The sequence below is a fragment of the Lygodium microphyllum genome, chromosome 19 (genome assembly GCF_053477565.2).
Source record: "Lygodium microphyllum isolate KBCC chromosome 19, Lygodium_microphyllum_v1.1.10, whole genome shotgun sequence".
Taxonomy (NCBI): domain Eukaryota; kingdom Viridiplantae; phylum Streptophyta; class Polypodiopsida; order Schizaeales; family Lygodiaceae; genus Lygodium; species Lygodium microphyllum.
The window spans coordinates 45,137,419-45,159,681 of NC_141153.1; the positions used below are offsets into that span (position 1 = coordinate 45,137,419).

General features: G+C 43.0%; 1 protein-coding gene across 2 annotated transcripts in view; it reads right to left on the reverse strand.

The window, feature by feature from the left end:
- Positions 1 to 22,263, reverse strand: part of LOC148019812 (WD-40 repeat family protein / notchless protein) — a 69,416-nt gene that overhangs the window by 43,978 nt on the left and 3,175 nt on the right. For both annotated transcript variants that reach the window (XM_087699989.1, XM_087699990.1), the window contains exons 2-4: positions 15,249 to 15,330; positions 15,084 to 15,173; positions 9,484 to 9,609 (exon numbers count right to left, since the gene is read on the reverse strand). In XM_087699989.1, the coding sequence (XP_087556115.1) occupies positions 9,484 to 9,609; positions 15,084 to 15,173; positions 15,249 to 15,330 (298 nt within the window). The remainder of the gene's footprint in view (positions 1 to 9,483; positions 9,610 to 15,083; positions 15,174 to 15,248; positions 15,331 to 22,263) is intronic.

Here is a 22,263-nt window from a genome sequence, read left to right on the forward strand (position 1 = left end):
ATATGAGCAAAAGGGCCTTCAGATTCTCTCCTCTTTAGGGAGATTTGATGTAAAAGAATTTGGTCTCAAATTTTGTAATGATTGCATATATGGAAAACATGTGAAGTCTCCTTATTACTCCGATGTCGTTAAGAAGTCCAATACTCTTGATTTAACACACTTTGATGTGTGCACTATGCTTGTTATTTCATATGAGGATGCAAGGTACTTTGTCACTTTCATTTATGATTTCATTAGAAACTCATAGGTATATGTGTTAAAGAGCAAAAAGGAAGTGTTGGATACTTTTGTTACTACATAGAAAGGACTTAAGTTAAAAGCTATAAGAACGGATAAAGGGGGTGAGTATGTTTCTGATGAGTTCAAAAAGTTTTGTGAGATGCATGGCATTAAAAGGCAGCTGATAGCCCCTCATAATCCTACATTGAATGGCGCGGCTGAAAGATATAATCACACACTTTGTGAGAGTGTCTGATGCATGTTGTCAACAACTAATCCCCCCTAGCAATTTTGGGGAGAGGCTCTTAAAACTGCAGTTCATATATGTAATCACTCCCCAAATCATGCATTAGAAAATGGCATTCCTGAAGAGGTTTGGTCTAGCAAACTTGCTTCATAAGACCATTTGCATGTCTTTGGTTGTGGTGCCTTTGTGCATGTACCTGTATATCAAAGGGCCAAACTAGACATGACATCCATCAAGGGCATCTCCATGGGATATGGAGATGAGGGAGAGATGGGTTATAGAGTTTGGCTTCCTTAGGACACAAGATGATATTATGCAGCCGAGATGTAGTATTTAATGGGAAAGTTGCTGAAGCATGCTACACAAGGAGGAGACCTTGACAAAAAGAATATCAAATTTCAGCATGAACAGCTCACCATGCAACAACCCTTAGCTGAAGATTCTATCCCTTTTATGCTCAAAATGAGCAGCAACCCATTGTGCTACAGCCAAAATCTTCAGCCCCTAGCTGAAGATTGTGTCCATTTTGATACTAAAAATTAGCAGCAACCAATTGTGCTACAGCCAGAAGATAATAGGCAGCAAATAAGTGCACAAAATGGAATAGGACAGCAAGAAGAACATGCTAAAAACAGGTTACAGCAACATGAGAATGATGAATATCAGCAACCTGATGATGATGTGCACGTACCTAAGGATGTAGGCCCATTGCCCGATAATACAAATGATTGGGTAAGAAGGTCTGCACATGTCAAAAGGCAGCCACAGAGGTTTCAGCCATCTTTGGATTGCATTTTTATGACTGATGAGAGTGAGCCTCTGACATTTAGAGAGGCATGGTCGTGTGAAAACAAGAGACAATGGGAGTTGCTATGCATGAAGAGATAAAGTTATTGTATGCAAATAACACTTGGGAGCTTGTACCTTTGCCCAAGGATAGGAAAGCTATCCCTAATAAATGGATTTACAAATTGAAATGCATTGATGAAAAGCCCAAGAACAACGTATGTCTAGTTGCTAAGGGCCATACACAAAATGAAGGCATAGACTTCTAGGAGGTTTTTTTACCAGTGGAAAAGATGACTACGCTCCGTGTTTTATTTGCTCTCATTGCATCCTTGGGTTTAGAGTTGGCTCAGATAGATGTGAAGATCGCTTTTCTTCATGGTGACCTGGATGAAGAGTTGTACATGAAACAACCCGAAGGTTTTGCTATTCCACGAAAAGAGCATTTGGTTTGTAAGCTGAAACTCAGCTTATATGGGCTGAAACAAGCCGCTAGACAGTGGTATAAAAAGTTTGTTACCTTTATGCTCAACCATGGATTTAAATGCAATCATGCAGATCACTGCTTATACACTAAAAAAGAAGATGATGAAAGCCTTATTGTACTAGTCTTATATGTGGATGACATGCTAATTGTAGGAAAGCATGAGAGTACTTTAAATGCTCTTAAAAGGCAGCTGAGTTCAACCTTCTCAATGAAAGATTTGGGGGTAGTTGAACACATTTTGGGCATGCACATTAAAAGAGATAGAGCGCATCACTTGTTGTTTCTCTCATAGGACAAATACATTAGCAAAATACTTGATAGGTTTAATATGGCTGATACTAAGCCTCTTGGTGTGCCTTTACCGTCACATACAAAGCTTAGCAAAACTAATTGCCCAAAAGATGATGCAACTACTAGTGCTATGAAGGGCATACCTTATGCACCAACTTGTGGATCTTTGATGTATGCCATGGTTGCAACTCACCTTGGCATTGCATACCTTATGCACCAGCTTGTGGATCTTTGATGTATGCCATGGTTGCAACTCACCCTCACATTGCTCATGCAGTGGGAGTTGTTAGTAGATTCATGTCTAACCTTGGCAAACCACATTAGGACGCATGCAATGTATATTCACATGCTTAAAATGTACAAAAGAGAAGTGCGTATGCTATGGAAAGGGTACGCTAGAGTTGCAGGGATTCATTGATTTGGACAAGCCAGGAGATCTTAACACTAGGAAATCTACCAATGGATATGTCTTTACTTTGGCCGATGGGGCTATCTTCTAGTGTTCAAGGTTGCAGAAAATTGTGGCACTAAGTACTATAGAGGCTAAATATTTCGGCCACAGAAGCTTCTAAGGAAGCTATTTGGCTTGGCCGTCTTGTCAAGGATTTTGGTCTTTCTTCACATACTCCAATGCTTGGTTGTGATAGCTATAGTATGTCTCGCTAAGAATGCCATGTTCCATGCATCTACCAAACACATAGATGTTCGGTACCACTTTATCCAACAGGTCTTGGATGATGGTCTTGTCACACTAACTAAGATCAAAACCCAAGTTAACTTTACAAATGTTCTCACTAAGAGTCTTGCAAAGGCTCAACATGAGCATTGCATCCGATTAGTGAGAGTTGGTTAGCTTAAAGATACCACTTCGGGCCTTTAAGTGGGAGGTTGTTGGGTGTAAAGTAAAGTCCCTTTGTCTCCATGTAAAGTTATGAGTGTAAACACACCCTTCTTTGTACCCTAACATGTATCCTTACATATAAATATATTATTTATCATTTGTGTACCCATATAATCGGATACACTCATCTTGACATTCACTCTCTCTCACTCTCAACACCGCTGCTCCACTTCTGACTCGCACTTCCATTGCGCGCTCTTCCCTTCAAGGGGCTGCTAGGACCTACATTTTTGTAGCATGGCTCCTCCTCCATCACCTAGAGTCACTCATTTGTTACAAATGCTGTTGGGACCTGCGTTTTTGTAGCCTGGCTCCTCCTCCATCACTTGGCATTACTTGTCTCTCACAGCGGTTGGTGAGACCTGCGTTTTTGCAAGCCAGCTCATCCTCCATCATCTGGCATCATCATTATCCACCTGGCTTCAGCATCTAGGCTGATATCCTTGCATAGGACAGCTCCGACACATTGGGATTTGCGTTTTGCTGCCCAAGTCACTCCCCAACATCAGAGGATTGCGGTTCGCTCACTCAACGACTAGTGATCATCTTCCACATCTCTAACGGCATCAGAGGACTACTGTCAGCTCCCTCGACAACTGTCTTTTACCTTCCATTGATTACTTCAATAGCCCATTGCCCTGAGGACTGCATTTTGCTCCCTTCACTCTACAGATTTCCCACGTGCTGCCACCTGATTTTAAACAGGATAGTGCAGTTATCTTCTGAGCTTTGGCTCTGTTGTATCAGCTTTTCTTCTCATAACATGATTTAGTGCATCATTGCCGTGTTTTTATTGTGTTTTTGAGTTTCTCTTCTCCCTCACTGCTTGCCGTACACACTTTGTGTTACACCCTGCAAGCCCTATTGTCTCTCTGCACTGTCACTTATTTTTAACACGGCATGAGAGCATATCCACTATTTTCGACATGGTACCAAAGCGTAGGAGCTCAGAGAGCTAAAGACCCGGTTCATCAAAGAAGGCGAAAACAGGTTGCGAGTTTGGCATCATCTACTGATTTCCCCCTTCATTTCCACTGCATCACTATGAGATAGAGATATCCTTCTCTTTCTCTCCCACCCACCCGGTGCTATGACTTTTCCACACGCAAATGGACAAACCATTGGGTGCTCCTCTTCTTGCATCATCGGAACCTCCACCGATGCTTGCCACCATGGACCTTTGCTCCCTACCCTGGCAAAGTATATGCATCTACCCCCAAACACTCATTGTGCCACCTCTCCCTTCTGGGCCACATAGTTTATTCTACACCATCTTTTAGATTTTTATGCTCAAGGCAATAAGGCACATCCGATGCGCACTAAGACCCTTCTAGCCATAGGAGGATCGGCTGGTACCAAGGCCTCCTATCATCATTGTCCAGTGGAAAGGCTTGCATTGAAGGACTATGGTTATGGATCTAATAATCCAATATTCCAAGATGAGTTCAACTATCAACTTATAAGTATGATCCCCTCAGGTTGCAGTAACTAGTCACCCATATTATCCTTGTCCGATGTGATGAGGCATGGAGACAAGATGAGACCCCATTGGGATGGGGACACCTGAAAACAGGGATGAGACAGGGATGGGATGGGACATTGAGGCAAGAATGGGAGCCCAATTGGGATGGGAATATCTCACAACAGGGATGGGAGTGAATCTCGGACATCAAGAGGAGATGATGTTCTTTTATATACATATCACTCAGATTTTAGTGCAACCCAAATCTGAAAATCCCCCAACTTGATAGACATAGGTGAAGTTTTATCTTCCTCTTGCAAGACAATTCAAACACGGAGGCAATTCGACCTGAAATATGTTACGATTTTGATGCCTCAGAGATTTTTGTTCAGAAATCCATCGAGATTCTATTCACATCTCTGCTTTTTGAGCCCATGCAATCAACTGCCCGCGTGGTAGGAATCTCCAATCTGCAGATGGCCTGCATGGAGTGCATGCTGAATACTCACGTGACAAGAGAAGACTGAGAAAGTGAAAGGCAGAGGGCTCAAGCCCAAATCTGTTGTGCTGAATCTGGGAGTTGAAGTACAAGACTGAACTCCCGAAACTGAAGAATGGAGAGGTGACAAGTGAAATGACTGGCCCATAAATAACCCCTAGGGATTGAACAAGGTCAGACTAGCATTAGAAATATATAACTCAAGTATGCTTGTGAACAAAGACAAAAATATCTGAAATTTTTCCTTGAAAGTAAATAAAATACAGGGAAAATGCTGCCATATCAGAAGTGTATGACACCCCGTTGAGCCGACAGATAGTAGTTAGAGCTCTATTGTCTACCATTCCTCTCTCTTTTCTCAAGTTGAAGTTTAAGCACCACCACAAGCATGAGACGAATTTGATGGAATGATCTGCAGGAATGCAATTGCCAAAAACTCTCTATTTGTTGGTTGGAAAGGGGCTCTTTCTCGTATTAAATGGGTTGGCAAGCCTGATGTTTGAATGTTATTCCCTTCCTAACAAGAGTCTACATTGGAGCAAAGTTTTCAATCCTCCATTGGTTGTTGCTGAACCAAGAAAGGTTAAACTTTTTAGCACTGAGAGGCAATTCCAGAGAGTGGTGGATGTGCTTTCTCCTCAGGGTACCATTATGACTTCCCTCAAGCTAAAACAATGTATGCTCTGGGTCATCATTACAAGCATCTTTGGACTCTCATTCATATATGATTGAACCTATCTCAACTCTAAAGACAGATCACATGACTAGAGCATTCCATACACTGGCAAGAACTATTCTCTTCATAGCATTACAGCCAAGCAAATGTGTGTCATATTGCAATCTCAACCTTGGATAGTTGGGCATGCCAAGGCACATTGGCATCATACAGATTTTCTTGTTCATGGTGTCAAGGACTTTCTAAACTTTAGGCCACCAGACTTGCACTTAAGGAGCATCTCTTCTTTTGGAGATGTATGCGTGGTGTTGTCCCTTCGGATTCAATACTTGCCACCAGAAGGATTGCTTATGTTATGTGTCATAGATGTGGCGTCTCAAATGAGACCTCTCCACATATAATTTTTGAGTTGTCCTCGACCGTAGGAGCTGATCCAAAGAGTCTCTACTTCTGTCAGATGACTCTGCTTTCCTTCTTTCAAATTCAGTGGGCTTGTTTGGATTTTTGGTTCATTCCCAGATACTAGGTAGATCAAAATCTTATGCTACTTTTTTTGCCTAGGTGCACTTCTGGACACTTTGACTGTTTGGAAACTCCACAACTTGGTTGAATTAAAGACCATTGTTTTGACCGATACAATTATTTCAAAATCTCTCTGCACCAATCTTTTTCTGAAAACCTTGTCACTAAAACATTGGATAGACCTCAATATGATCATCTGCATGAGAACTTTTGAAGTTTATAGGCTGCACTCTGCTATAGTGTTCAGCCAGTTTGTACCTTGATTGGTAATACAACATTTTTCCGCCAAAAAAAAAAGTGTATGCCACTTTGCACCTTGATTGCTATAATGCAAGGGGAGAACTCAGACAGTCAGCTGCCAGGATTGCATGCTATTTTGAAGAAACTGTAAGAACAAAACCAATCATTGCTGACTTTCACAAATTTCTAGTATCTTGCTGAATTAAAACTCAAGATTTCCAGAGAATTCCTGTAAGTTTCCCTAGATTTCCAAGCTGTCAAAGCCTCAGCAGCAGTCCTACATGTACATTGTCTTCATGTACTAGGTTTATCACAGCCATATCAGGCCATGCAAGTTATAAGAGCTAAAAGCAGGGTGTCAACCTAGTGCATGAACATACTTACTCGATATAAGTATGCAAAGTGTGCAAGTATTTGAGGAGATGCAACCAGCACGTATGTTATTGTACAGGGTCACTTAACTTTCACTTCTCTCTGCTAGCTGTTGCACAAGCCTTGTCAACAAAGGTGTCAAGATATTCGACTTTATGCCTCGGCTGCATTCTGACTATCCAGTTGGCCCACCTGAGGACTTGCACCCGTGTGTTGACATGAACATTACATGGGCTTCTTTATCACATTCAACTGCAGCAGCAGGTGGCAGAGCTTCTAACCCATTTATGTATGGACAGGTGGCCCATGACTTCTTGATGAGCCAACTGGTGCAGTTCCAATCATTCAAGCTAGTGTTGAGAATTGAAGGTGAAAGTGGAGAAAACCAGTTGTTAGTTGGTAGTTATGCACTATCACCATGTGGCATGAAGACTTTGCCAACTCGATATAGCTATGGTTCAGGTAGATGCTGTTGTGGTCCAGACAGAGACAGATGTTAGCCAGCCAGAGGGTGTTCCTGTAAGAATCAAACAGGTAGATTATTTGGTGGAGGCCCTCACCCAAAAGATCACCATGGTTTAGGGTGGTTTGGGATCACGAGTGCAACATTCAAGGCCTGGTCTGTCATACTGTAGTGGATTTTTCTCCATCTTAGACTATAAACAATTAGCCCCTAGTGCGAAGCACTACATGCTAAGAACAGTTAAAATTAGATTAGAGCATGCATGTGAATCCAGAGGGTGGAAAACATATTGTTGGGCTTGCCATCACACGCTGACCTGGCTGTCTGGTAGAAAGATAGCAAGTCCACTGTAGCTTGTAAAAAGGAGTGGCAGTCCACAAAACAGCAACAGAAAAGCATTAAGAACAAGAATTTAAAATGAAAAAGAAGAAAAGCTTAGGAAGGAGAAGAAGGAGCACAACACTATCCTTCTATTTTCAATCTCATGAGTGAGCCAAATTTTCAAATTGGGAGAATCATGTACAACAAACTACAATTATTAGAAAGGATGACTTCCCCAAGATACACAAGATATATCAAGGTACTTCTGCAAGCTTATTCATATCCAACATTCAGAATAAGTGTAATTTTTATGAGCTAAGGCTGCTTACACCACCACTCCATGTGGAAGTCCAAGGAGAAGTGGCAAAACAGTGAGTGCGCCTAAAAAAGCGGGCCAGACATAAAGTCATCAGCGGATATTTCCTGCACAAAAAGGCATTTTAATTACCCAACCTTCAAAGGCAGGACTTGAATCTCTGCGCCTCAATAGTAGTAATCAATCTGCCCCACAGGGAAGCTTGATTGTTTAAAGACTGCACTTCAAAAATTATATTCCACCCAGTCTGTAAATGGTACACAATAACCTTTCTTTATTAACATACAGCTGTCCCCCTAGTTTTTATGGGGCCAAAGCCAAAACTCATCAACCCCCCATAAGATAACATTAAGTCCTGCCCAGCAGTAGCATGCCAACATATGCATGATACTGTCCAATAAAAATACGGGCACCCCATATACAGCAATTTTTGAACTGCGACAACATTTAACACTAATCTTGTAACTGGGCACAAAAGTGGCTTTGGGGCACATAAGTGGGGTGTGACTTCACAATAAAATCACATAAGAACATGAACATTTTCTGAGACTTTTAAGAATGGTAGAATAAAAATGGCAAACAGGTTTCAACAAGACAGACACTTTCCAAGACTTGACAAAAGGTAGAATCAAAGTTATTTGGACAGGTTTGAACAAAAAACACAGTTTCTACGAGATCAAAACAGCATTCATTGTGGCTATTTGGATCAACGGAGAGCTTTTGTCCATGTAATTTATCTTCCCACAAATCATATTCAACAGAGCTGTTGAGCAGGTTTCACCAAGAAATACACTTTCTAAGACTTAACAAATGGTAGAATCAAAACTGTTGAAGTTTTCAATGAGAAATAACTTTCTACGAGCACCCTTCATACTATGGACCTACTGAGAGTTTTTATCCAAGTGCAGTAATCCCCGTGAATCATGTTTTCTGCCTATATATCAAAGTATTTTCCAAAATCTTTCAGCCCAATACAGAACTGCTTTGAGATTGTTTTGATTAGGAGAATCAAAATGCCCCCTACTTTTGCCAAGAATGGTCTCGATGGTGGTAGCAGAAGCATACCTCTTTCAGCTTATTTAACCAGTTCTACTTTTAGCACTTAAGACATGAAAATACTCTAAAAGAAGCCTAGCAATGAAGAGCACATAATTTCTTTGTCAAGGTATAATGAATTGGCTTCAATTCTATGAGATGAGTGTTAAAAAGGATTGGTATCCGATTAGTGTGAATGAGATGATTGATAAATTCCCATTTTTGCACAAAGAACAAGCTTTCTACTAAGCATGTTTACTCACAGGCATCACAATTTGTAGAAGAAATCACACAATGCACCAAAGAAAGCAAAGATTATGCTCCTTGAATAAAAATGAGAAACTAATTATGCATGCAACCTTAAATTTCATTAAACTACTATTTTTCCAGCCAAGACAGATATGAAAGCAAGTATCCATCACAGTTGATCAGACAAGAAGCTGACTTGTTGACTTGAGGTGGAAGCTTCTATAACCTATGACTTAGCTTAATGTGTCTCCTATGTACCAGCTCCATAAAACTCTATGCTTATGTAAATATGACAATGAAGATGTCTATACAGCCACCACCTTTTTTAATTTATCAGAAGAGAGATGCAACAAGATAGAAAACTCATAAACAATCCAACCAAATCCTCCATACATACCTTTCGCCGTGTGGAGAGGAGTTTGAGTACTCAAGTCCCAAAACCTCACTGTTGTATCGCCTGATCCACTTGCCAATTGTTGCCCATCAGGGCTAAAAGATACTGACAATACCGCCTCAGTATGGCCTGCAAAGTGGAGAAGAAAATGCTTTTTGTCCTTTCAAACATTATGGAGTTATTTTGCAGGTGTCAAAACCCACATTACTTGGCTGCAATGGGTTCTTGAACAAAAACTAGAAGGCAAAACCATATCAAGTCCGTGCACCAACATAAATATCAGAACTAAAGCCATTGCATTAAACAACATCATATATCTAAGACAATCACTATACCAAATATTGCAAGATATTATAAGTACACAAAGGTTTGCTCCAACACATAGATAAAGGAAACTGAACATGATACCATATTAGGCTCAAAAATATATTCTATTTGGATTACATGCATCCACGTGCATGCATGCATATACACACATTGTATAGATACCTACATCCCACAAACATACATATTGATACTGTACATGTATGCATATGTGCATACATACATGCATACATGTACACATACAATAACTTTTAAACCACCCCATTCTCTGTCCTCATTCCCTGTATTTGGGTATATCAATCGTCCTTGGCCTACCTTAACACATTGTCCATGCAGCTGACAGTTTTTATTGGTCTGCAGGTCTTTTTTTCACAAAGGGAACAATAAAGAAATCCATGGGCTCCACAGCAGAGGGCCCAACAATCCTCCATCTCAAAAGACACCAAGAGCTCCTGAACATATCTCTGTTGAGAGATGAAGATCCCCCTCTGAGACTGATAAATCTCATGGCCCAAAAAGAAATGGAGTAGACCCAAGTCCGTCATCTCGAACGTCCGATGTAAAGCTGACTTCGTCTCTTGGACCTGCTGTGCATCATCACCTGTGACAATCAAATCATCAACATATGAAACAAAAAGCACACAACCCTCGTCGGAAGTGTGAACATAAAGCTGCGGATCGGCCTTGGAACACCGATATTCCAACTGAGACTGGAGGAACGAATCAATCTTCTCGTTCCATGCACGCGGAGCCTGCTTGAGGCCATACAAGGCCTTCTTCAACCTGTAGACTTTCCCATCTGAAGATCCAAAGCCAGGAGGCTGCTCAACATAGATCTCCTCCTTCAAATCACCATTGAGGAAGGCCGACTTCACATCCAACTGGTAAACAGGCCATCTCCTATGGCCAGCCAAAGCAAGAACAGCTCTAATGGTCGCCATACGAGCTGTGGGGACAAAAGTATCATGACAGTTAATCCCTGGGCGCTGTGCAAAACCTTTAGCAACAAGGCGAGCCTTGTGCTTATCCAAAGAACCGTCGCTAAGGTATTTGGTCTTGAAAACCCACTTGACGCCAATCACCTTCTTATTCGGGGGGCGAGGCACGAGTGACCAAGTGCCATTCCTCTCAATAGCCTCCAACTCAGCTTCCATAACTTTCTTCCATGGTGCGGACTGTAAAGCCTCCTTCAAGGAGGTGGGCTCTTGATCCTACATAACACGAATCATCAAACAATAGTTAGAGCAAACAAGCTCCATAGAATGTGCCTGGTGCCGCCGTGACCGCCGCGGACCATCCTGCGGTCCCCACTCCTCAGGAACCCCCTCGATCCCTGAATCACGGAGTGTGTCACGGGCCCAGCGAGGAGGAGGCCGAACCTCCCCTCGTCTCTCTCCATCAGCAGAAGACTCTGGAATATCCACCAGTGGTAACTCCTCTGAGGTGACCGGTGGAACAATAAACTCTGTGTCAGAAACAGAATCATAATCAAAAGGCACGGGCTCCAGTGGAACTGTAGAAGGAGCCCAACTCTCCCCTGGATCTCCAAGAACGGGATGCTCCTCACCCGTTGATATAGCCGAAACCTCCACAAACCGCACATCGCGGCTAGTGTACACATCCCGCTTGATGGGATCATACAATCGATAGCCTTGGGACTGGGAGCTGTAGCCAACAAATACCTGTTTTCGGGAAGTGCTTCAAATTTATCACGGTGAGCCTTGGGAATGTGAACATAGGCATCACACCCAAAGACCCGGAAGTAAGAAACATCTGGCTTCGTCCCAAAATAAGCCTCAAACGCGGTCATCCCTTCCACGGCCGAAGTAGGGGATCGATTAAGGATGTGGACGGCAGTAGCCACAGCCTCGGCCCACAGAACCTGAGGGGTCTGTCGGTGCTCCATCATGGTGCGCGCCATCTCGATCACACTGCGGTTCTTCCGTTCAAGAATGCCATTTTCTTGAGGAGTGTTGGTATTGGCAAACTCCTGGTGAATTCCTTGATCTGCACAAAACCGAGCAAACTCATTAGAAACAAATTCACCGCCCTTGTCGGATCGCAAGGTCTTCAACTTCCGGCCCGATCGGTTCTCCTCAAAGAGAAGCCAATCCTTGAAGTGTGAGAAAGCTTCTGACTTTAATGCCAAAAAGTAGGCCCATGTCATCCTGCTGTAGTCATCCACGATCAACATGAAGTACGAGCTCCCACGCAAGGACTCATTCCTCATAGGGCCACATAGATCCGTAGATACAAGCTCCATCGGTGAAGTAGACCGCCGCGAAGCTGTGTGGGGAATGGCATCCCTATGCTGCTTCCCCCGAATGCAAGAGACACATGGCTGCTGGCTCACCACTATATCCGGCAACCCTCGAACAAGCTGTCCACGTGACGCCCTCCGAAGATAATCATAGTTCAAGTGACCAAACCGAGCATGCCATAGTTCTGACTGTGACTGAGAGGTAAGAAGAAGAGTAGAGAGGGCGGTGGAAGACTTCAGTTTATAAATGCCATTCTCCTCATATCCAGATGAGAGAACCTTCCTCGATCCACGATCAAGGACTCGCACCGTAGTACTGTCAAACTCCACCAAAAGGCCAAGGGAGCAAATCTTATGAACTGAAAGGAGATGGTACCCTAAGCCTGGTACATGCAAAACCTCTGAGGTATGGGTACCACCTCGTCCATCGGGAATAAGCTGCATCTTACCCCGACCTGCAATAGACACTAAAGAGCTGTCTCCAATGAGAATCTGCCCACGCGAGGGTCGCAACTGGGCAACACCATCTGATGAAGGAGTCATGTGCCGTAAGGCACCACTATCAACGATCCACTCTCGAGCCTGGGGAGCCGTCATCGCAGCATCAGAAGCATTCGGTGAAGCGTCCTCAATGACAGCTAGATGAAGAAATGCAGCTGATGAGGGTGCAGCCACTGCTCCAGAATCCTTGGTGTCCTTCTTGTTGGTGTCCTTCTTGTCTTTGTCAGGGCAATCCTTCTTCCAATGGCCAGTCTTTCCACAAATATAGCATGTGGATTCTTTGTTCTTGTCCTTCTCCTTGTCCTTCTTGGACTTGTTATCCCCCTTCTTCTTCTTTTGGTCCTTCCCCTTCTTCTGAGAGGCTTGACCTGTCAGCGCCTCCGACTTGGAAGCATTCTGTCCCTTTAACTGTTCCTCTTGGTCCAAGACCATAGGAACCAACTCTTCCCACCGAAGAGTAGACTCGCGCCCCGAAGCAATAAGGGCAGAGTAAAATGTACCGAATCGTGGCGGCAACTGGGACAAAAGTGTGATCGCCATGTCTTCGGAGGAAATCGGCTTCCCCGCATTCTGAACCTGCATCTGAAGCTGCCTTAGCTTGTTAATGTGCTCCCGCAGCGAAAAAGACTTGTTTACGGACAAGGTCCGCATCTGTACCTCCAAAGAAACCCGCTTCATAAGGGTCATCCAATTGTACATCTGATCAAGCTCCAGCCATATCTCCCGAGCCACCGTCAAGTGCTCGATGTGAGCGATCACGGCTGTAGTACATGATAGAAAGAGAAAGGAACGAATCCTGGCATTCAGTTTGTCCCAATGAGACTGAGCCTTGGCCAACTCCGCACGAGCATCGGAAGAGAGTTTGGACTCATCTCTTACCGAGGGCCGGTCGATCTCCTGTACCAGCTCCGCCAAATCATAGGACTCAAGGATGGCCAACATCATGACGCGCCAAATGCGGTAGTCGTCGTCGTCGAGCTTCTGATCTGCAGGAAGAGCCGGTAAGACAGGCACCTTCCGGTCCATAATCGACTGGAACTCCAAGTCGATCTCTGTAGACATCTTCACCTGTAATGCCTTCACAAACGCAAAAGCAGCCCCCTCTGACTGGGAAAACTCAGCCTGCTAAGGCTCTTCCGCGTCCTGAACCTTCTTCACTCGCCGGAGGCGATGAAAAAGCAAAACCTGCACTTGTAGGCTGAAAACTCAAACTTCCTCCGCGTCAAACAGCAGTAAACAGCAGCAAATCCACCACCTGGACTCCTTTCCTGCGCGCCCACACTCGTTTCAGCCTTGTTCCAAGGCGCAGCCCTCCTGTCTGCCCTTAAACGCAAAAAACGCAAAAAACGCAAATTTGTGTCGCGATGGAAACTCCTCTTCAGGTTGATTCTACGCTCAGTCAGCCCTCTAACACTGCTCTGATACCATGTCAGAGTGCAGCGGTGCGGAAGCGTAGGACTGAGAGAGAGAGAACGCAGAGAGAGAAGAGAGAGAGAGACAGTGGAAGATGAAGATCTGCTGTATAAAGTGTGCTGAATACAAAGATATGCAGATATATACACGGGCACAGTGCGCTGGACTGCGTGTCTCCACCTCGACGATGCAACCTGCTGTTCACCTCGAAGTCCGCTGCAGTCTGCACTGTCTCTTGTCTGAAATCTGTGAACAGAGACGGAATCTGCGCGTGTCACCGGTCTGTAATCTGCGAGCAGAGAAGTGTGGGAGACTGCTGAAGATGTCGGCTATTTATAGCCAAAATCTGGACAAAACAGGGCGCCAGAAATACCGTCGGCTGCATTAAATGCAGCCGACTGCCTGCACAGGTCGGACTGCCACGTGGCAGTCCGACTGCACACCTGTCCGACTGCACTCTGCCACCGTACCTGCCCTGCTGGCCCTGATCAGGCTGTGATCTCTAACAGCAAAGGTGTTGACTGCAGGTGTATGGCTCCGAAAACTGCAAATCACAGGTGCTGATAGGTGGATTTGCTGCACTCAAGTTCTGTCTACGGAGGACGACACTCTCTGGCATCTCCCTCGGCCACTCTCAAGACAAACAGTGATTGTTGGACAGCTCTACTCCTTAAGCACCCACACATCTGTACCTTCTTCATTCATTTTCTTTTCAACATTCATTTATTCATCAAGTACTTCTCTTTTTGTTGCATTTTGTATTTGTCTCAGTTCGCTGTGTTCTAGTCTTGTTCATACACATTAAATGTTTTCTCTACAGAATCCTAGTGCACCTTCACACACACAAGTTAACAGGGGAAGGTTGAGTATTTACCTGACCTTTAACTAATATAAAGTAAGTAAGATGTTCAAGTAAAGTTTGAATATTGAATGCCATGGACAACAGCATTCCAATTCTCTTGCATATTCACCATCTACATGATACAACTAAAAAGTACAATAGTTTTACGTAAAAAAGAAACTAGGAGCAAACTTGCTGACGTAAAATCAGAAGATAAAAGTACAAGGAAAGACGAGAATGGAAAGTGAGGATAGAGCAACCAACCTGCTATTGTAGCGGAGCATCGAGTCACTGGCCGCACTCGAAAGATTGCTTGCGGTTGATATACAATCCGTACAACTTGTTCAACCGATACTATACAAACATAAATTGTACAAATCATGAATATGTTATAATATAGGCATCATGTCACTTCGAAAAATAGCTAACCTTTGTTTTGCAACAAGTAAGCTCCAAGTTGCCCTACAAGCTCTTGGTCGTTTACATAGAATGCATAAGGAACTTTCTCTTCCTGTTAAAAAGTTATTTATTATTCAAATTTTCTACTTATCAAATACAAACATAAAAGCATACATCAATCAAATTAGAAGCTCACAAGCCATTTGTAAGCTGTTCATACAAACGCAATAAAACTAATTAATTATATTAACATATGCATGGACAACACACAGGTTGTGAGGGTGCAAATGATTACAAATAGGGGTAACATACTAGGAGATGCAGACAAATGGTTTCTTATGATCTCTCATTAAAAAAAACTTTGAGGCCCCATTTCACATCTTTACTAAAACCTATACAAGCTTGATATGCTATGACATCCATGGATTATGAACTTCCTTCAAACCAGCCATGATTAGTAGGGTTTGGAAGTAGTCCTTGATGCCACCAAGTTGCCATCCACCAACAAAAGCAATAATCAACATGCCCACTCAAGGAACTTCAAAACATACTCCATGTGTTCTTTTTAAAACAATATATTATCATGCTCTTCTCTATCTTCCTAGCCCTTATCCATGAAACAATTCGCCTTAGCCTTCCAAGCCCACATGTGCCTCAAAACAATTCTTAGAATCAAAATCTACTTTAAAATTCTGCGACCAGTCCATTTACTTGTCAAGTATAAATAATAAAACCTAGCAGTGTAAAGTTCCTTTAAGCCTAATCAAGTGTATCTTCACCCTAGAACCAAAGGATCAAGATATGAAGTACAACATACCAACCCATAGATCTTTTAGTTCCCAAGAAGATAGCACAACAAAGGAAAAGCGAAGGAGATTACAAGAGCTGGTTAAACCAGACATGTAAGCAAAAGCATGAGCATACACAAAGCAGCTGAAATCCAAATGTGATCATAGATGGGTGAGAACACTGAGAATGTTAAGGTAAAAAATGCAAGTTACACATTAGACCTTCATTAAGCTCATTAAACAGCCACACAACTCAAATGCACAAGTGTGCTTCACGGTCCCATAAGCAAAATCCTAAACTTTAGTTCATTCCATCGCTATAAATAGAGTGTGCACTAGGTTGCTTGCACCCCTTTTGCAATCTTGTCTGCCTATCATTACCAGCTATTCTCATGACCATTTGAAGGCTGCCCACACATGCATTTGGTTCAGCTCCTGTCACTATCGTTCTAGCCCCCTTTGCGACTACTCCAGCCCCTGTCAACAACTAGCTGCCACCCAGATCAACACAACCTAGTGGACTAATGTGCTTACAGCAAAACAGGACGCCCTGTGAAGAAACTACTAGGGTTTGCACTAAGGAAACACAATGCGTATGACCACAACAAAAACACAAACACACAAACAATGATGTGCAAAACTCAAACCCTAAACACAAAACGCAAAACACAAAAACACTAACACAAACAGAGAGAGAAGGAGAACTCTGAAGTGAACAAATCAATGCAGTAAATGAATGTAAGAGTGTACAAAATGCTTAAGAGCGGAGTGGTGAGTGTCGGACTGTGACGTCCACCAAAGACCAATCCCAAGTACTATAACCACCAGTCAGAGTGTGTTGGAGGGTGTAGAAGACCAAAATGCAAATCACCGAACGTAGTAGAATGCTTGGCGACAGTAGTGGAGATGCACAAGGATGTCAGTGATGGCTAAAACTACCAAACACAGCAGAAGAGGTGTCAACTAGGGCTAGCGATAGCTGTCTAGGGTCAAATGCAGGAGTGGAGGAAGCGCAAGGCAGCAAGCAGCAATTGGAAGGACAGTCGCCAAGGGCTCGAGCAACAGCAGAAGTGGTGGTAGCTGTCACAAAAGCTGGACAGCCATGTGAAGGAGGGTTGATCGCAAAGATCTTCATGTGATTGTGAAAACCCTACATAGAAGGGATAAAGACTAAATGGGGGCAACCTATCTATTTACAACTGTGGATGAACCCTACCAAATTAGGGTTTCACATAAACTCTCTCAAACTGTGCACCAATTTTTTGTTTAATGAAAAAGCATGTTTTGGGGCTGTTTAAAAGGCTAATCAGCATGGAATGCATTTCTTAGCTCAACACCCCCTCTCAAGCCCAAAACAGGGCTAGAAAGAAAGGCCAACCCCAGTTTACCCAAAGCGTCCTGCCCCAAAGCAACCAAGGCATCGGACAAAGCATACATAGTGGCTACCCAATGGCCTACCAAGACTATAGAAGCAATGGATATCTTACCAAGGAAATCCAAGTAGTCACCCCAAAGAAAACAAGGCATCGGATAAAGGGCGCTCGTCAACTACCAAATGGCCTATCAAGTCCTACAAAGGCGGATGGAACCACAATGAACTATGTGGTTTTTTTTTTCTTTTAGATAAATATAAGGGTATTTAAAGAGATGGTTGGTGGTCGGTTAAGTAATTGTACAATACAAGAGAATGAGAAGGGATGGTTAGATCCAATCCATCACAAAACAAACAAGCTACCCATTCACTGGAGTGACCAATCTACTCAAAAGATATCATACCAACCACAATCGATATAGGGGATTGATTGAAGGATGTGGACAACAATGGCCACTACTTCAGCCCATAGACACCAAGGTATCTATCGATGCTCCATCTCAGTCCACACCATCTCAATCACACTGCAATTCTTCCACTCCAATCTGCCATTTTGCTAAGGTGTGTTTGTGTTGGCAAATTCCTAGTGAATGCCATGTCTACAAAAAACCTAGCTAGCTTGTTGGAGACAAACTCTCTTCCTTTGTTGAAATGCAAGGTCTTAAATTTCCTACTAGACCTGTTATCCTCAAAGAGTAACCAATCCTTAAAAAGTGTGAGAATGCTTTAGACTTCAACTTCAAGAAATACGCCATGTCATCCTACTAAAATCATCAACAAATTACAATTAGCATAAAGTATGAACTCCCCTTAAGGGACTCCATTCTTATTAGTCCACATAAATCCATCAAAACAAGCTCCAAGGGTTCCTTAGCCTTATGCAAAGCCTTGCTGGCAATTGCTTCTCTATGCTATCTGCCAGGAATGCAAGACACACATGGCAGGTGGCTCACCCCAATCTCTGGCAATCCATGCACAAGCTGACTACGAGCTACGGCCTACCTTCTGAAGGTACTCATAGTTGAGGTGGCCAAACAAAGCATGCCATAATTCGGTCTAAATCTGTGAAGAAAGAAGTAAAAAAGCAAAGACTGATGAAGTCCACATTTTCTAGACTCCATTCTCCTCATGACTACACAAAGAACTATTGAGAATCTTCATCAAGAACTCAAAAGGAGTCCTTATCAAACTCAACCATAAGCCAAGAGCACAAATCTTGCTCACTAAAAGAAGCGTTGACCTACAATTGGCACATAGAGAACTTTTAATGTGGCAAGACCACCTTGCCCATCAAGAATCAACTGCATATCACCTTTGCCTTTAATAGGGATGGAAGAGCTATCACACTAATGAGAATTTGCCCATGCATCAAAAGACACATGCAGGAAATACCATCTAAAGAAGGAGTCATGTAGCAGGAAGCATCACGATCCACAATCCACTCACAAGGCTATGGGACCATTATCACTGCATCAGAGGCTACTGGAGAAGCATCCTCAATCACCAGCAACTGGAGAAAGGGGGCCGATGAAGGAACAGCCACTACTCCTTATTCCTTTGTAGTTTTCTCCTTCTTGGTGTCCATCATATCCTTGTTGAGGCAATTCTTCTTCTAATGACCTGTTTTGCCACAAATGTGACAAGTAGACTCCTTGGCTTTATCTTGCTTCGTCTTTTCGTCCTTCTTCTTATTCTTGTTGTTGTTCTCATTCGTTTTGGGAGCATTCTAGCCTTTGATTTGTTCCTCTTTATCCAAGACCATCGGAACCAACTCCTCCCACTTAAGTTTATCCATCAGTCTTGAAGTGATCGAGGTAGAGTAGAATGCACTAAATCACTGTGGAAATTGTGAGGAAAGAGTTATCGTTGTGTCCTCAGAGGTCATCACCTTCCTGCATTCTAGATCTACATCTGCAATTGCCAAAGCTCATTGACATGCTTTCATATAGAAGCAGACTTGAACCGGTTCAATGTCCGCATCTTTACCTCCAGAGACACCCGCTTCATCACAACCATTCAATTGCACAGCTAATCCAATTCCAACCATATCTCTCAAGCAACAATCAAATGCTCAATGTGAGCAATCACAACCAAAGTGCAAGAGAGAAATAGGAACAATCGGATGCAAGTATTAAGTTTGTCCCAGTGGGCCTATACTTCGCCGACTGAGCTTTCTCATTAGTAGAAATTTTGGAGACATCACAGCCTTGATCACGAGCTCCGCTAGATCATAGGACTCCAAGATGGCAAGCATCATCATCTGCGAAATGCAGTAATTCTCCCCATCGAGTTTTTGATGTAAAGGAAGAGCCGGTAATATGAGGACCTTATGGTCCATAATAGCCTAAAACTCCACATTGAGCTCAGAAGACATTGTTACCTACATAACCTACCCAAAAACACAGGTAACCCCCTCTTAACTCCAAAAAGTCAGCTTGCTAGGGCTTCCTCTACTCATCCCAAACTTGTTTCAACCACTGGAGATAATGAAAACACAAAATCTTCACCAAAAGGCTGAAACGCAACCTTTTCTCCTTCACGAACAGCAAAAACCTTTAAAAAACAGCGGCTTTTCTCCTTTCACCCGCTTCACCTATTTGTCTCAGCCTTGTGTCGATGCACAACCCTCCCGCTCGCCCTCGAATGTGGAAAATGCAAACTTTTGTCATGCTGAAATCTCCCTTTCATGTCCATTTACAATCGATCAACCATTCAACATTGCTCTAATACCATGTCAAAGTGCAACGAATGCTGAAGCATATGACCAGACTGAAAGAGAATGAACACAAAGAGGGGGGAGAGAGAGAGAGAGAGAGGGAGTAGAATGTGAAAACCTACAATGAATGAACACTTAAATTAAGGAGGCAGATATGTATAAGGGTTGTCAAGTATATCTCTATCAAACAATCTCTCTCTCCACCTGAAAAAGAAGAGAATATGACCATAGGCTGGCCAACCTATAAATGGGTAATAAAATAATCATATAAATAATCAGGTCAGCCAGTTAAAACTGGCCGACTCTTGCATAATGAGATCACAGCAATGCAATGATGAGAAAAAAATGCCGTGCAAAAATGCCCAAGCCAAATGGCATCCTACACACCTTGTGTGGCTTGCCTGACTGCAAAAAATGCTGGAAACCAACTGATGAACTGCATGGAATGGTCCAACCTATATCCAAGAACGGTACACTGCCAAGAGTGCTAATTGTAGAACAGTACACTGCCTATGCACGTCCGTGATTGAATCTCTAAAACTCTCATCGCCCCTAGTTGTTGGACTACTCCTAGCGACTGCTGATCAGGCCCCATTGACTCCCAGATCATCATCCATACATTCAACTGCTGCATTTTCGAGTTTTTCAGTACCTACATTAGGTTGATTTGTGTTTGCATCTTCAGCAGGTAATTTTTAAATGAGTTTTCAGCTCTTTCATACAACATCATCTGCTCTAACTCAAGGTTACTGCACTTGGTTAGATTTGTCTCCAATGGATGGCACACTCTGACACCTCCCCAACTCACTGTCAAAAGAGTCATCAATTGTTGGGCTGCTCTTACCTTTGAGTATTAAGTACATTAACTATTTCATTCAGCATACATTATTCATTTTCAATTTCATCTTCATTCTTCCCTATTTGGCATTTTGCATTTTTGTCTAAGTTATTGTGTTCTAATTGTGTTTATACATTTTGTGTTTTGTTAGTGCGAATCCTAGCATATCTTCATACAGTAACAAATTCGGTGCTCTATTGAAGAGTATCCTATGGCTTTTGTGAAGGCTTGGTTTGTGCGAGATACACAAGTGACATGCAACCAATTCACAATAGCTAAGACACCTTACTCTTGGGAAGCCATCATGTCTTCTCAAGCTTCTCCTTCCTTAGAAGCCTTGAGGCTAATTGCGGAACCCTCATCTTCATCATAGCAAGGCCCGATATCAAGTTCTTATAATCCTTTTCATAAATATGAAGCAAAACCCTTCTCGATTGCTCCTTATATTGTGCAGGATCCAGTTCCAAGTTATCATGGAGACCATGAGTGATATCAATATCTTAATGTCCATGGAGGAGGCTCTGGAGTACCAATTACATAATTAATAATCAGAAGTGACAGCCAATTTTGGACTTCAAGGTAGCTTCTTTTCATCCCATGTCCCATTCCATGTGACTATGTAGCCACAAGTAATGGCAATTCCTCCCCATCCCCCATCCCATTTTGCATCACTTGTGAACTCCTTCAATTGAGCATGTTGGTGGTGCTAATCAATCCCAAATTCTTCCCATCCCCTCCCACTTCTCATAATAATTTAGATTCTATTTCTTTTGCTTTCAATAGCTTAAGATTAGAAGCTTAGGATTAGACAACACTTGCATCATCCACATTAGGTCCAATTCTTAGTCGAGTACAATAGGATTAGGATCTTTTGTTTCAGCTTCTAGTTCATTTCCTTTTTCAGTTCTATATATTAGCTATTCACAAGTACACGCCACTTTGCACCCTAGTGCTCTGTTATTGGGAATGTCACCTGTATACACTATACCTGCCTCTCCTAGGATAGTCTATGCTAGATATCCCCCTCATTGCCCTAGGCATCCATCCTCTCTGTGTGTGCACCATCACATGTTCTAGGGCCCGCTTGAACCGAAAGACTCCCCTCCTCTACTTACCGTGCATCTATCCATCCAGTGTCCACACTAGGCTACTCGTACAATGACCAGGCCTATGCCTAATCAGCCTAGTCATCTACTCACCACTCAACAACCCAGAACCTACAAGAGGACATCTCAGTTCATGGAGCTGTTCCAAGAGTTGGGAGCGGCTGCCCAATCTGCCACCACCTGTACAATAGAATCTTCAGCTACAGGCAGCTTCTCCAACATTGC